This window comes from Amphiura filiformis, chromosome 6, assembly GCF_039555335.1.
Source record: "Amphiura filiformis chromosome 6, Afil_fr2py, whole genome shotgun sequence".
NCBI classification, from domain to species: Eukaryota; Metazoa; Echinodermata; class Ophiuroidea; order Amphilepidida; family Amphiuridae; genus Amphiura; species Amphiura filiformis.
Window position 1 is genome coordinate 46912802 of NC_092633.1, and position 17170 is coordinate 46929971.

At 38.3% G+C, this 17170-nt stretch overlaps 1 protein-coding gene across 1 annotated transcript; it reads right to left on the reverse strand.

Annotated features, from left to right (window-relative positions):
* Positions 1–6186: 6186 nt before the first annotated feature.
* Positions 6187–15457, reverse strand: LOC140154566 (uncharacterized oxidoreductase YrbE-like). Its single transcript, XM_072177132.1, has 7 exons — positions 15249–15457; positions 14026–14096; positions 11778–11886; positions 9442–9569; positions 7593–7816; positions 6397–6565; positions 6187–6290 (listed from the first exon to the last, which is right to left on the reverse strand). The coding sequence occupies exons 1-7, from the start codon at positions 15455–15457 to the stop codon at positions 6187–6189; spliced, it is 1014 nt and encodes a 337-aa protein (XP_072033233.1).
* Between the last annotated feature and the right edge of the window lie 1713 nt (positions 15458–17170).

A 17170-nucleotide genomic window follows, 5' to 3' on the forward strand; every position in this document is an offset into this window, starting at 1 on the left:
CAACTTACTTATTATGGCTACGTAGTCCTGCTGTTACTTTTTTCTTTCTAGCCAGAATAATCCGAATCTGCAATTGACTTCCAACAAGCTAAATTTGGGCTGAAACCCACCTTTTAACAATTTTAAAAAAAAATTAAATCTATCCGTGATGTGCACTGGTCTCTAGGAAAACAGTCAATGACTGGCCAACGCCCTAGCGCCTACCTTCGTATAACCCGCCTAACTCTTACGTAACATTCACCAATGTTATGCAAATAGGGTTCCTGGCTCATAACAGAAAATTCATATAACAAAACACCTGAAAGCACTCATCTACATATGCATAATTACTATCAAATCAACATGGTACCGAAAACACCAGGAACCACCACAGGAACCATCTAAATATGCATTTTTGTTACAAAATAATTTAAATCTTGCAAAGTAACACAAAATGATAGCACAAACTTATTAATGCGTAATTACAATCAAAACGACCCGGAACCGAAAACACCAGGACCCCCCATGCAGACTCCTTGCATATTCATGTCCAACCTGGTACATGCCGTGTGGCATTTAGTTGGCAAGTGCCAACCTGGCAGAAAGTGGCATATTTTCCCTGTGAAGGAGCTCAAACAGACTTGGACCAAGACTAGCGATATGTTCCACGTAAAATGCGTTGGATGGAAGCAGAATTTATTTCTGCGCATTTTGACACCTCATAGCAATTGTCTAAATATTGACGACACAGCGTACATTTAAATCAATGTTACCCAATATTTGAAAGTTGCTGTAAATTCTATTGATTTTTATTCAGTAAAATGGAAGGAAACCTGCGTAATGATATCTGAGTGTTTTTGTATTGTTGTTAGTGCAACTTTCAAATCTGGACCTACATTAAATTGATCGGTGTTTTATTGTTTTCTGAGCTATCATATCAAATGAGGTGCCAAAATGCACTTGCACCCATTCATTGCCGTGTCTTTTTCAACGACATACTTCAAATCAAGTTTAGGATGACACAATATATTGGTAAAATAGGACAGTCTTGCAATGTGCCCCAGAACAATCATTTCAACAGCAAAAGATAATTTAGGTCTGTTGAAACGCGGATGAATTTACAGACAATATGTGAGAATACTAGCTCATGTATCAAAAGCTGAACAGTGTAAGAGCCTGACACGCACGTGAGCTTGTGCATAACACATACACATACACATGTTAGTGTAGTGTGCAAATTAGTAGTGCGTTACCTTCAACAGATCAGCCAGCACGCTACCATCGTCCTTGCCATCCAATAAAGAGCCATGAAGCGTGGAGACCTTTCAATTAAAGGGGCATTTCGTGATCCACAGCCTCATCCCCCACTTTTCCCAAAAAAGTTGAGATTTTTACACCACTGGATACCTCTGGCTACATAATGTTTATGTACCAAATATTTCTTGCAGATTAATTCGTTTAGCAAAAATATCGCCAAATTTGCAGTGTAATACACATAATCATGCATAACTCGCAAACGCAAAATCGGAATCAACTGAAATTTTGGAAATAAGCTTTTTTCGTGGATATCTACTGAAAAATGTCATAAAAAGAGGATGCTAGGATCACGAAATCCTCCTTTAAGCTTAGCTACATTTTCTTTTTGATTTTTTTTTTCATTTTATTTTTGGCGGGAAATAATCCCGCCAAAATGTTTATGTAATTTATTTCAACAACTAAATATCATAGCCAGGAAATTAATGATGCATCTTGAATAATCGAAGTTTTTAATCAAAAAACATGCACTTGTTGTATTTTGAAACTCGAGGCCATAACTCTTCTCAAATTATCCCAAAATCATACTTTATTATATTCGCGTGTAGAAAACCCCAATTCCGTGCAGTGAGAATTAAAAATCCGTGCTTAAAATATTGCTATGCATTTTGACAAACTCAATAGGGATGCTTTAATTATAGCACTTACTGTATGGTCACTTCATCACCCTTTTCCTCATGTTTCTCGAAAACTCCAATTTTCAAAGGGCCTCAATGCATTTTATACACACCGCACAGTGTCAACACCCTGTATTATAAATATTTTTTTCCATACAGCTCAATACTCCGTTGAAATCAATATTCTATTATTGACACAGATAAAGAAAGTTTACATATGCATTGTGTTATAGGGCTTGCACCTGGAACTTAACTGAATGGGCTAAACGTGTTCCTTTATACCTATAAAGTATTAATTGTAATTCTCAAAATTAAATATATCACAATTTTTACTTTGGATTTCAAAATCTTGACTTTTAAAATGCAGTAAAAGATATCCACAGCAAGCTGCAAGGCCCCGCTAATTAGTGTATTGCTTTTCGAGTGAGTGTACTGGAAACAAAACCCTGGTTTAATACCGAAAACAAATCGATTTTCTTGTAATAGAAACATCATATGGGGTACTAGAGCATGCACAAATCGTAATAATGTGTAGAATATAGAAACTCTGTTGTATCTCATATGATAGTCATGGTATGCTTAGCCTGAGTCGCTCGGCCTATCTCGAACAAAATCGCGATGCGTAGCTGTTGAAAAACGAGAGGATTCGCTGTACTATCACGGCAATTTTTGACACGAAGATATAGGGATGATGACGATGTGCACCGCTAGTATCGTCAACTTCCTCATACCACGATTTGCTAACGACACTAGTGTTAACGTGTTTACAACCTGAACAAATAATGGTATCTTTCAATTTGCCAACGTGCATGTTCTATGGGATGATGGTGCGGCAACGCTTGGCGATCGCAACAAAAAGACCTAGGCGTATATCCCTGGGCGACCCACCAATCCTCATGTTTGACTATTTAAGCTTCATAATGGAAAGAAAATGCGTGCTAATGAAAGATTGGCAACACGCACCGCACCATTCGTCAACGACAGTGACTTACTTACATCCTGGGGAAAAGAGGAAAGTTGCACCCTGCTCGTAATACCGAGATAAAATATACAAACATTATACAGGTCATCGGAACGACTTCGTAATTGTTTCCCTTTTGAAAATCTATTTTTTATCTTGAACTACTTCAAAAATCAGAGATTTTAATTCTATCCTTTCTAAGTTATATAGGCCTAAATCATGAATTTGAGTGCAGGGAAAGCTCTCTACCCCTGGGCCTCCACCTGGGGCTTTGCCCTCGACTCCACCAGGGGACCTAATATTATAAGGCGGATACCCGGACCCCACCCGTTTGAGCTCGCAACATTGATAACTGGCCAATAAAAATAGTGCTATAATCCCTACAAGTGAGCCAGCGTTGGACTGCAGTAATTTTCCCTTAAAATCATTTTCTTAGGTTTTTTTTTTTAATTGGATGTTATGGTAATTTTTTGTTGAAAGTTGAAGATTTTTTGTACTCATCTCGTGGGTGATGTTTTTTGTGTGTTCAAAAAATAACAAAATAAATGTAAACAAGTGCATGTTGCAGATTAGTGTTGCTTTATTATTCAAGAGTGTCAAGTATTCAATCAGGTAACTAATACGATCAAAAATTAGTCACTCAAATTGGTGCTTTTTAAAAATCTCCAAAACTCGAGGGGGGAACTCCCCTTCAACCAGGGGTGAGTCAGGATTTATTTTGGGGGTGGCTGATTTTGAAAAAGGGACCTTTTTTGGACCTTTTTCCATATTAGGACATTTTTGACCAAGAAAGCATTTGGGCAAACTTGGATCTTTTTGACAGAAAAAGCATAAAAAAGTATGTTTTTTTCGCAATGCTCGCAAAGTGGACCTTTTTGGTATCTATGGCCCTGCCTTCATCACCCCCTCCCTCCAACCTCTCCGTCGCTGGTTGATCACCGAGACTTTACATCGCCAACGTGCAGTGACTTTTTTTCTCCTAAAATAGCCCCTGTAGTCCGGAAGACCGCGAGCTGCTAGATCACAAGTAAACATTGCTGGAGTTAAAGCATGCGTTGCAAATACGGTAGACCCAAAGATCAGCAGCTCAAGACGCAACGCCCTTCGCAACACTTCCCGAAATACAGTCGAACCATCCGGAAGACTATGAATTACGCCAGTTATAAGAGTTACCATGTTTTACGGGCAAGTATCCATACAAACTGCAGCACCGTCGTGGATTTTGCATTTGAATACAGCGCCATACCAATCATTCCACTACACGCATGGTATTAAATTGAAACCGTGTGCAGCTACAAAAACGGTTGGTTTCATTCAAATAAGTATAACTCGAGTTTGGTGCGAGCAAATACAACATTTTTTTTTACAATAACGTTCAGAATCTGCTCTTCTCAATGATATTTTCATTTACAGCCGATTCCTTCTAGATATCCTACAAAAGCACCACAAACCTGAGTTTATATCATTTTGAATCACTCTGTATCTTAATGTTCTGCGTGCTATCCATGTTATGTGCTTCAACGAAAAAAATACTAATATTTTTTACTCAAAATATCAAGAGCTATCTTAAGAACTACTGAACCAATACTAGGTTTGTTTGTACTCATTTTAATGCAATTTTCATGTAGATTCCAAATATGATCAGGATTTTTGTAACATGTCGGCTGCAGTCGATACCAGCGTGAAGCAGGCGGCTTAGGACACGCAACACGGACGTACGAGGCTGGCGAAGATACAGGGCTGACAGCCCCATTCACAATACACGGTTAGCGATTATAAATGGACAATTAACATACTTGCAGTGGGGTACTTTGCAGAACCCCAACGGTTTTAGAGTAAGATAATTTTGCTTTGACACCACATAACCAATTTAGAATTGTTTGTGAAGATTTCATGATTATATGTTAATCCAATGGCGACGTCAAAAATCGCGATATCGCATCCACCATCATCTGGCGTGAAGAGAGTTAATATGTCTGCCCTCAGGGCTAGCAAGAGTTTATACCAAAACATATCCAATTATAACATATCCTAGACGGACACTTCTTTATAACCGACGCAACGGCTTTTCCGCAGCTACACATTTCCCCCAGAAGACATCGAGAAGGTGAACAAATTCCCGAAGACAGCTAAAGGTGAAGGAAGCAACCTACAATACAGGGTGTAACAATAAAATTTGTACAATTTTGATAATAGAGTGGCACAAGTATGCCGCTTATTTTTTGGTTTGATATTTGTATGTCTATCAAGGTAATTTCTTTAGCTACCAGATAAGCTTTGTTCCAATAAAATCGATGGTATACAAGTGAAGATATGGCCAATTATGTAACCTAGTCTTAAAACCGCTTGGGCCACTTTTGTCTAAGTGTTACAAAATTGACTGAATAGAGTTGAACCCTGGACCAGTTAGACGGTGCTCTGATGATAGGTAGTTTTGAACAATCATGACAATGGGGTATTCGAAGTGGTAGAAATGATTACATAATAGAATATCTCCTTGAGTTTTGAAAGTCACAACTAAGCAGTGACATAACAACCTCATTTACTAGAAATCGTGGCTGCAGCTCAACAACTTCAACCCCAATTCATGTTGGAAGAGCGCATTTTTATGGTTGTGACATTCGGTACACATGGAGTCAAGCAGAAACCATAAAATTACTTTATAGCTCATTTTCCAAGCTCACGTCTTCCATCAAGACATATACAATTACATAGAACTATGAGAAGTAAATTATGTAGAATTTGTTAACAGAAATGCTGGCAATAGTGGTCCCCCAGAAAAGCTAGAAGCCCAGTACTTAATTTCAAAATTTTAAATTGATTTGTACTTATTGATGCAAAAACTGTTCTCAGTTTTACCAATGATATCTCAGGGATATGAGAAATTACTTTATAAGATTATTTGAAAGAAATATCATATTATTATTAAGTTCATGTTAATTATATGCAGAAACACCACGTATCATTGTTTTGTGTCAGTTCTTTGATGTTTAATGCGCGATAAGCGGTTCAAACTTGATATGCGCAAACATGGCAAAAGTGGCCCAACACGTTTTCTGGACGATTTAATTAATCGGACATAACTTTTGAACCCAAGCTAGTAAAGAAACCAACTAAACGTCGTCTTTTAGCCAAGATATTACCGATTGTATTGCATATAACATTTGTGCCATACATTATTTAGGTTTTTCCTGAGAAGTCAAAATGCAATTGTATAAATTTTATTGTTACACCCTGTACATGTCTGTCACAACGGGAAAACACACCGGCGGACAACAGAAGAATTTTTTGCAGAGGACTATATCTATAAATGCATTAAAGCTTGACGGGCTGGCCTGTCTTCAGTGATTCATTACAAGCTGCAATAACTTTGGCAATGTTTTTGCACTCTTCTGCCGTAACAACATTTTCACTTTTCCCTGCAAAAACCAATAACAAGAAAACACAAGCTTTAGCAGTTAATATGGTTAAGGAAATCAAAGAAAAACAAAGAAAGAAAAATGAATAAAAATTTTAAAATCCTACCTTGGAGGGCATTAACAAAGTGTTCAAGTTCGGCTTCGAAAGAATCTCTCCACAGCGTATAATGGTCTGCGTATCGGTTTTCTCGTAGCTCGCCACTGTCTCCTAAACTAACAACAGACGTCGGGTACACGGCTTCGCGTTGTAAACACACTCCATTACTTCCGTGTATCTGAAATATTTAAGATGCTATTTGTTAATAACTCAAGAACCGTACGTCACAGGTAGGTCAAACTATACTTTTTCTGAATCCTTATGACCAGAGAAATACTTCGGGATTAAAAAGATTCGAGCAATTTTGATATTTGACCCCATATAAACTTTGACTTGACCCTGTGCTGGCACCTCCTGTAGAGGATTGATTTAGTTGACCGCCCAGAAGTTGATATTGACCTATAGAAAACCGCATATAGGCCAACCTTTTATAAATAACACGCCATGTCACTTCAAAGGACTTGGCTCCCCGGGCTTGGCTCTCTAGGTACATGAAGGACATGCCTATATTATGGGTTAAATATGCACAAATGGTTATACCCGCATGCTAAGAGCTATTCTGAATGTACACTGGAAGGAACATTATGACAAATGCAAAACCTAAGCCTATATTTATTTATTTATTTATTAGGCTCATATACAATTACAAAGACAAATATATTATATATAAATATTGCACATACTATTCAAGACAAAGTAAATAGAATAAAATGCCAGCGAAAAGAATGGGACAAACATGTGCAAAATCACCTCTAGGACCATCCCAGCTTTAGAAAACAATTTATGGGGAAAAAACCAAAAACCCATCACAGCCCCATCCCATATTAAATAAGCCTGCAATTCGAGCATCTTCAGTTAGAGCTCCAAGAGGAAGGACAAAAAATTCAGCCGATTCCAAAGCTGCACAATGCGATTAAAATAAAAAGTCATGTAAATCTTCCATATCGAGATCTTCCAAAAATAAGCCTCGTCAGATCAAAGAAAGAAGATGACCCGGTTTGCTGGTTATTGTTCCAGAAGTGAGGATCTCGTACAATTAAAAAATGGTTCATTGGATACCCTAGTACCACGGAAACCTGGAAGACCAGCCTTGACCTATATCCTGAGAGATGACACTGGACTGAAGGCAGCAGAATTCAGAACAGCAATGGAGGACAGGGACTGTGGCCACAGTTGTGACTAATTAATGTATTAATGCAGTGTACCTCCATGCGATGGTCATTGCCGTACTTTGTTCCCCGTCCAGCATCGATGCTCACAATGGCTCCACTTGGATATTTCATGACAACAAAGGCGTGATCAACGTCATCAAATTCTCGTAATTCTTCGACCCAAGCATGGCCTTGTGCGTAAATAACCGACGGTAAACATCCCATTAACCAGCCGACGAGATCAAACTCATGAACAACGCAATCGGTAAAAATACCACCTTTTTAAAAGAATAAAGCAATAGATAAAATTAAGAAATACTCAAACAAATACTCACCACACGTTTTGCCTACCTGTAAGATAAAAATTAAGATGCAAAGCATCCATACAAAAGGACAATTGTGCCACTAAATGTTTGTATTTTGAAGGCTAGAGTGCAAATCTGCCTCGTCTTCATAATCTCATGGGTATTGTTATTCTTCTTCTTCTTCTTCTTCTTCCATATTAGTCTGCTGGCCTCATATATATGAGTATTAGCGCACTGCGTACAGATAACTGTACTTTACTCTGGAACCTAGAGTAGATGAGTGTATTTTTGAAGTACAGTCAACAGTACCGGGATGATCCCCTGCTCTTTTCGAATAGCCTGTGACGTTCTTTAACGTGCACACTGCATTAATGTCAGAAATACATGAACACTGGACCGACGGCTTAAAGTGCCCTCCAAAGCACTAAGCAAGTAGAGAGAAGTGCCTTGCTCAAGGACACAAAGAGCCAGCCGAGCTCAGGCGGACCTCGGATTCGAACCCGTGACCCATGGATTCACAGTCCAACGCCTTAACCGCTCGATTGCAGGATTGCATTTATTCATCATTATTCGCCGTAGAAGTAGTGATGTAACATGATTAATTACCAGAGCGATAGGTGAATACAATTTTTAGATGTATTGCCCCGCATTAGACGTACGCTGTATGAGCGAGAGGTACCTTTTGTTCTCATACAGCCCACGGGTGTGATTGAGTCTTCGCCAGCACACAAAAGCACACTTTACCGTCGATGTACAGTTATTTACCGCCCACCTTAATTTAGGCGCCTCATTTAAATAAATTGATTATCCGTAACAACGTGGCGTAGCTGCCAGGTCACTTTCTATCAATTAACTATTTCGCACTTCTTGTTGTTATCATAGGCCTATTCAATCAGGTCAAACGGGTTTCTTAATATCTTGAATATTCATTTTAAAGGCAGTGACAAGTAGTCGAGGGATGAAAAGAGGTGAAGCGGGTGGGCTCTCGAGATTGCAGGGGAGGGGAGGGGAGGGGAGGAAGACAAAAAGACAGAGGGGAGAGAGTGAGAAGTATAGCGAGGGAGTGATTGGCCCTAAAGTGTAGGCATAAGGAAGAATAAGTGCAGAGAAAGGAAAAACAGGGATGAATAAAGAAAATGATAATAATTATTATCATAGAAATTAAACGTATAACAGCACTAGGCAGCTATTCAATAATGCCAAAACCTTTATGCGTTACGTAATTAAAACACCCAGTCAGATGTATTTAACACCTGCCAAACACAAGTCACCCAGTTTGGAAAACTGGACGTTAAATGTACACTCTCATGAATATTGATTAGTAACATTTTTCAATATGTCAGTGCTCTAATCAGACACAATAGTACAATACACGCTGCAGTGCGTTGCAGCCATGAGTTACCCTGATAGGAACTGGCTACGAGATCTTTGCCATCTACTGCACCTACAATTAAATTGCAGTAATAGAGAGCGGATATGTTATGTTTTTCCACCGGGAATTGAACTGAGGACTTTTTGCACCGGGATCAAAGACCTTAACAGGTGGTCCACGCTGCGCTCTACATCTTTGATGGCCGCATTCTTTGATGACAACATACCCGATATTTTTAAATATTCTATTGGTTGAAGGTTTTTGTCTCGTACTATTGTTCGAATATCTTTAATCTGCCCTATTTCACCTTCTTTTACACGCCGACATAGACTGCTAATTGAAGGATCGAAACGTCTGTGAACAGAAAAAATGATAATTGTTAGTACAATATTTTCCCAAAATTCCGTGCTTTTATAGTACTGTTATGATCTATACAGATAATTAATTGCGTTTTCAACTGATTGAGTGTCCTAGGTTAAAGAAGAAATGAAAAGCTTAGTTGCAAAAGCCCTTACATCCACTAAAGGTGCGATAGATAAAAATGAAGGCTTGAAACCTATTCTCTTATTTTCTATTCGTCTAAAAAAAAATGTGCAAGTAAAAAGCGCCCTCTTTGGCAATTAGAAAATACTGTTGTGACATGGTGGTTACATCAACATCAAGGGCACAGTCTTAGCTCTCAAATGCCGTTTGTTTTGTTTTAATCTCGATGAGATATGTTTAGTTAACAACGAAAGGGTAAAATCACAATTGTGCCACTTTTACTATAGGGAAGATGGCTCTACATGTAAATCAATGATAGCATCAAGTTTATCAAGAGTTCTTTCGTGAAATCAAAAGAATACATCGATAACACAACAATACAAATTGTTTTACTAACATCAAGGGCACAGTCTTAGCTCTCAAATGCCGTTTGTTTTGTTCAATTTGCTTGTTTTAATCTCGATGAGATATGTTTAGTTAACAACGAAAGGGTAAAATCACAATTGTGCCACTTTTACTAGGGAAGAGGGCTCTACATGTAAATCAATGATAGCATCAAGTTTATCAAGAGTTCTTTCGTGAAATCAAAAGAATACATCGATAACACAACAATACAAATTGTTTTACTAGTTTTATCATGATACAGGTATAATGCTTATCTTTTTCCACTTGAAACAGATTTAAAGATATATACATATTTCACATTCTGCTGTAAAATTAAATATGTGGACAATATGTCATTGATTTTATCATGGTAAATACTGTTCTCTTTGTCACCCAAGACATGTTAAAAGACAGACAAATATTGCACACTCTGTTATAAAATTAAAATCATGTCAATAAAATATTGCACATCATAAGTATACTTTTGACATTTTACACTCAAGATTTAAAATTCATGATGATTTTTATCAAATCATAAGCACATTTCCGAGTGCGCAGCAGCTGAATCCGACATTGCTAGAAATCAACAGTTAAGTCCATTTATTGTTTGGTCTTAACATTATTGTTCGTGTACATGGGTCACTCAGAACCGTTAACCCCTTCCTTCTGCGTGACCGTCACCTGTCTTGCTGCCCTCGTCTTCAATACAATTATACTGAGCAATTGTTACATAATCATTAATCCTACAAATGAATGTTCTTTTATTAACTGTACTGTACAGGTACTTGGATATAACATTCTATTCAATTTCCTAAAAAGTGGCACAAAAAGGTTTTCATGCATTTGTGTGTAGTGAAGCAGATCTCTGGATTGCCGAACCAAAATGAAAGAAACAAACGGTATTTAAAAGCTATGACTGCGACCTTGACGTTGATGTAAGCATCATGTCACATTAGTATTTTCTAATTGCTACAGAGGGCGCTTTCCACTTGCACAATTTTTTTTGAGACAGGCTGTACATCATTTTACCGACAGTATTTTTTTAAATACAAACTCGAGATACGGATTCCTCTTCTACTTCTTGCCTTCGTTTCTACAGAACTGTCAAATAAATGGCTATACGTGCCACACCGACATCGCCCGGTTAATAATTACATTATACAGCCAGAGACACTGAAATGAATACCCGGGATCGATACACGTAAATGTGCTATGCACGATTGATATTCAGACGATAAATCTTTGGATACCGGGGTACAAAATGATTAATACCCCCCGTAAATGATTTCGTATAAAGAAACCAGATTTGGTTCCTTACACTTGAACATAATTATATGTTCAACGGATATTATCGTTTTTAGCTAGCGTCTTGAGATAGAACCATTGCGTCTTGAACTGGAAAAACTGACAGAAATATTCTGATTTTCTGATGTGAGCGATCACTCACATGGCGTATACACACAGAGGTCACACACAGCGTAGTGTGAGCACTCACTCACATGGCGTATACAAGCTCACTTACACAAAGAGAAGCCAATTACCGAGCTATTGTCAGTAGTCTTAGTCGGGATGTCCCTCGGCTCATTAATGCGTCTTAAAGGTCGGAACAAAATGGCCATGCGTGGCTGTGGATTCAACCTACCATGGCGATTTCTGCCATGAAGATATCGGGGCGATGACACTGTGCGTGCTTACCTGTTGAATCCACAAAACAATAACAGTCCATGTTTCTTTGCTACCGCATAACATGACTGGGTGGAGGCTTCATCGGTCGTCAATGGTTTTTCACAAAATACCGCTTTACCTGGAAATTGGGATATAGTTGATATGAGTTTCGTCTCTTTGTTAAATTTTATGTTGTTACATGTACTTGCATTATCCTGAATGATAATATTGACAATGACGTAGCTAGCTATAGGGCAAGGCTCCGAATTAGGGGCACCGAACAGACTACTTTAACGATTCTGCAGCACCTCCATAATATCGAATTGATTAATTCGAATTAAACAATTCATCGAGTGGCCTTGGGCAGCGCCATTAGACATGATACAAGACTACCAAGTGACAGGTGATGGACCGTACACACACAAAAGAATAGCGCTTTTTTGATAATTTTCACCAAGGTTACTCAAAACTTACATAGCTAATTTATTATACAGCCTTTTTAATATATTATGAAAAACTTAATTTAAAAAATATTTATCGACGGAAATAAAAATCCATCGACGGATAGTCTTGTTATGCTCTTACGAACTTAGAAAAAAATCTGAAAAATCCAAAAAAAGGTTAATGCTGTCCCATTCGGGACAGGACGACCACCTACAGCGTTGAGGTCTTTCTAGACTTCCTGTCTACTGGCAGTAATGGCTACTACCCAGTGCTAACATCAATGAATAGTTTAATTTGAATTATATCACTCATACATAAATTCTAGACAGTTCATTGGTTGATTACCATTTGTCATTTTTACCATCACCCTCTCCGTGTGATAGTCTTTACCATCATAGTGCTCTGCCGTAGTGCGCCTGCGCCAAGCCGTGCGCTGACTCTTGGACTCGCCGATTTAATTATGGGGTGGACTCAAAATGTGAAGTATATCACGGCAAAACATGGTGTTATGTTGATGAAAAATGTATTTCCTACCTTAAATAGTATTTTAGTAATAGAATTTATGCATGAGTGATATAAAACAAATATTAACTGTCTTAAATTCGTGTAATGGTCGAAATATAATCACTCGGTGAAAGATGTATTGTTCCATTCCACGAGCCGGAACAATCCATCTTTCACCTCGTGATTCGACCATCACACTCATAGACAGTTAATATTTGTATACTAATCAATTCGATATTATAGACTGTCCAAGTGGTGAAAGTCAAATTTTTTGCGCGCTTTGCGCGTATTTCAACATAAATATAGTATAATTGACAAACCGTTTTCATGGTTTTAAGGCAGAAAATTGACTTGATTATAAGCAAATTAGTAGTAGGCCTATTTTCGTCAAGCAAATTTTTCTGCGCTCCGCGCGCAATTGTTTCAGATATTGGGATGGGCCTATTCTACACGCTGTAGGCTGAATCAAGAAACTTCGCGGTTAAATATTTGGCTCTGACTCATAAGCATAACTTGCATACGACTCGCGTTACATTTTAGCCAAATGTGAAATGTGTACCATATAGTTTTAATAAAATGTTAAGCTGAGGGAAGCATAATGAAGTTTAACATATTAAAATTATTGTAACTTTTTATTCATTCAATAAATCGTTAAGCCTCTTCCTTTTTTTTGTTTCGTTATAGACGAATCCAACGAGTCAAGTCAGGGTCAGGATTTGGTCGGCCATTACTGGATCCCCGCAGCACCAAACTGATGTTGAAGCCGCTTAAAATTCGATGTTAGATTCTTTTGTGTTGTAAACTGTCATCATTCTTTTGTCTACGTGTAACACGGGTGATAGTACAAAAAAATACCCTCCAAGGTCGCAACATTTCACATTTTAGGTGAGATAGAGCCGACGGGGACCCAGCTATGGCTGCCATTGAGGTGTAGGAGGCTGTAACTCAACACCTGTGAGGATTAAAGACCAGCAGCCAGACAAAAAATATCTGGAATTACATAACATGTTGAAAAAAGTACAGGGACCCTAATATAGGTATCAAGCATGGCGAAGAAGCATAAGGAGTATATTCACAATGATCATGGGTCAATTCCACAATCGTCAAACTACGTGGTCATTTTTCGGTTCTCGCATCAGCGTCAATAATACGCGCCGATTAAACGGGGTCGAATGTTTGACCACAAAATTTTAATTTTTACACAAATGTAAATTGTCCAGATTGTGTAGACCCTTTTTAGTTGGTGAGCATTTAACATTCGCGAGGGGTCAATTACCACGCAGTTTTAAGAGTGTAGACCATGGGATTTACACGAATAGTAATCACCCACCTGAGTTCAGACTGGCTTTGATGTACTCCTCGTGAGAATCTGCCGGCGTGCATATAAAAGTAGCATCGAGACTGAATGTGCGATAAAAGTAAATGGAAATAAGGATCTTTTGCATGAAAACAGATATGTTGGAGGACTATAAAGGTTGTAGACTTCTCCGTAGTCCACTTGCCCATTTTGCATACTCTGTCTATTACATTTAAGCATAAAACTCTGATTTGTATTAATTTGTGTGCAATTGATAGATTTTCACATCTGATCTTTTCAGTCACCGTACTCCCTCTGTTTGTTAGCTTCCCAAGTGAATTTTTTACTTGGGCTTTCGCGAATAAACTGGTAGATTCCAAAATCAGTATTGTTCAGTATTAAAGTGAGCCATTATGCAAGATATGTTGCATTCAATAACATAAGTATACTTTACTTTTACTGTCACTAATTATATAAACTCTTTATGACCATTTTACTATTAATTATAATACACATCAGTATAATTTTGAGTTCCAACAGGATGCGTTCATCATGATTAATAATAACATGTTTTTGTTTAAATCAAAATTCGACTATGGCATAGTCTATAAAGGTTGCAACACGGCACCAAGGAAGATCAATAGCCTAGAGTACAGGCATATATGCAAGCCCTTATGCATTTGTGAGCACGGGTTGGTGTGCAACCTGCAATGCCATTCGTTACTTGCACAGTTCCGCCATTATGCACTATGTGCGGGGAGAGCCTCGAACTGGCAGCATACATGAAAGGAAGAATTATGTAACCTTACACAGAACGTTATGACTAGTTCAATTCCCATTCATGTATGCTGCCAGTTCGAGGCTCTCCCGCACATAGTGCATAATGGCGGAACCGTGCAAGTAGCGAATAAGGAACACAATATGGTTACCAATCTTTGACTGTCCTCGCAGGCGAGTTTGTCCCTAGTTCCCCGGTTTTCCTCCAGCATTCTAAAATAGCCCTCTTTCCATTATTACTGACCCGTTTTATCTGGATCGCTCGTTGTATAATAACACTCATATTCTCATATAGGCGGCGGAAGCTGTGGATACCTTTCCTCCTAAATTTTTCCACGTCCCATCCCCTAACACTTCCGCCGCTATTGCAGATTATGTCACCACCCTGCACCCAAAACCACCAACACCACAACCACTGCGCCCTTTCACTCACCCCCCCACCCCTACCTACACATAAAATGTATGTTTTTAAAAATTACCTTTTATCTTCAAGAACAGTCTGTAAATCCGACGGTGGCAGAACCTCTATGTCGTTCCGATATTGCTTTATGAAATTAGAAGCCATTGCCGTGTCTTTGTCAACGACATACTTCAAATCAAGTTTAGGATGACACAATATATTGGTAAAATGGGACAGTCTTGCAATACGCCCCAGGCCAATCAATGCAATTCCAAGTTTTTGCGCCATTTCTACAGCAAAAGATAATTTATGCTTGCTGAAACAGGAATAATTAAGTTGAGAGTACTAAATTATGAGAGACAACACTTAGCTCAGGCAAATGTCAGGTGGCAAAAGCGAGGTCAGTGTAAGAGCTGGAACTTATGGAAAAGCTGAACAGTGTAAGAGCCTGACACGCACAGACGAAAAATGATTCTCGTATAATTAATGAGCTTAGGCCTTTACATTGACCATGTCAGGGTAATGTGCAATTTGGAGATATCGCATGTTATTGTATTCTGTTATCTTCAGCACTGAGATAGTCCCGGGGATAGTCCATGTCAGGTACGAGGTCCATTTATGCCAAATACACAAAGTCATATTCATATGGATGTAGTTATTATATCTCTGGGTTAAAATCATAAACGTTGGTTGCCCATAAACTGCAAGAAATGTCAATTTTGTCGAAAAACTGCTATAAATTTTTGCACTTGTTTTTACCCTAATCCTTCCTCACTTTTCCAAAAAAAACAAAAAAATTTGAGGTAAAAGTAGTAAATTGCGCCAGAAACATTTATAAAGCATTACTATCATATTTCAAATAAATTTCAACATTTACGCAGTCATAATATTTAAATTCGTTCGGTTTATGTGTTGCAGCTGTAGTATTATTTCAATAATATTGCAGCTGCAACACGTTAAACAAACAAATAAAATACTGATAGGGTGCAAACCGAAAAAATTATTTCCGTGATTTTTGTGACAATATTGAATACAATAGCAATTACACCACATAATTAGAGAAATACACCCAGCAAAAACACTGTTTAAAATGTCGCTGTTTAAAACGATGTTGTTCAAACTTTGAACAACATTGTTTAAAAGACAGTCCTTGAATTTTAAACAGTGTGTGTTTAATTCATGAATAATACCAAAAAAAAGGAACTTTTAAACAAGCATGTCCCTTCCAAACTGTCTAGTAATAAGCACCATCTACCATGGATTGATCAATCCCTTAAGAGACAGAGACGGATAAATTATTTAGCAATGCTCGTAAATCCAAACTCCTCCCATGCATGGGCAGCCTACAAATATCATCGCAACAAAGTCACCAAAACTGTTCGGCACTCACATACAAAATACCTGTCGGAGGTTCTTTACAAGAAAACCCTAAGACGTTTTGGTCTTATATTCGCTTCATGAAAACTGAAAACATCAGCATCCCTCCTCTGAAATTTGATGGCAAATTGCATGCCGCTACAACAGCCAAAGCGTCTGCCTTAAACTCTATGTTCAACGTTGAATCTCCAGTTGACATACCTAGTAAAGGCCCCTCTCCGTATCCAGACATCAGTTGCCTTGAAATAGGAGTGGAAGGTGTTGCTAAGCAGTTAAACAACATCAACCCAAACAACGCCTGTGGCCTTTTTATTTTTTCCAGCAAGTCTTTTAAAGACCGTAGCATTTGAAATAACAATGCCGTTCTTATTCTTCATATGAGCACCAGCAATGCAGTTCTTATTCCAGCAGTCATATAACCAATGCTGTCTTCCTGAAGACTGGACCAAAGCCATTGTCACAGCAATCCACAAGAAAGAAACCAAAATCCAACCATGGTAATTACCGGCCCATCTCCCTTACAATGCTTAGTGTGCAAGGTAATGGAACACGTTGTTTTTTAAAAGTCACATGTCAAAACACCTAGCAGATCATCGTATTCTCCTTGACTCTCAGCAAACACAG

Bases quoted from the DNA above. Each gene is read 5' to 3' on its own strand.
- LOC140154566 (XM_072177132.1), bottom strand. From the start codon at position 15,457: ATGGCGCAAAAACTTGGAATTGCATTGATTGGCCTGGGGCGTATTGCA. The intron at 11,887-14,025 runs GTGGGTGATTAC...CCCAATTTCCAG, and splicing joins CAAAGCCAGTCTGAACTCAG to GTAAAGCGGTATTTTGTGAA. The intron at 9,570-11,777 runs GTAAGCACGCAC...TTCTGTTCACAG, and splicing joins TTGTTTTGTGGATTCAACAG to ACGTTTCGATCCTTCAATTA.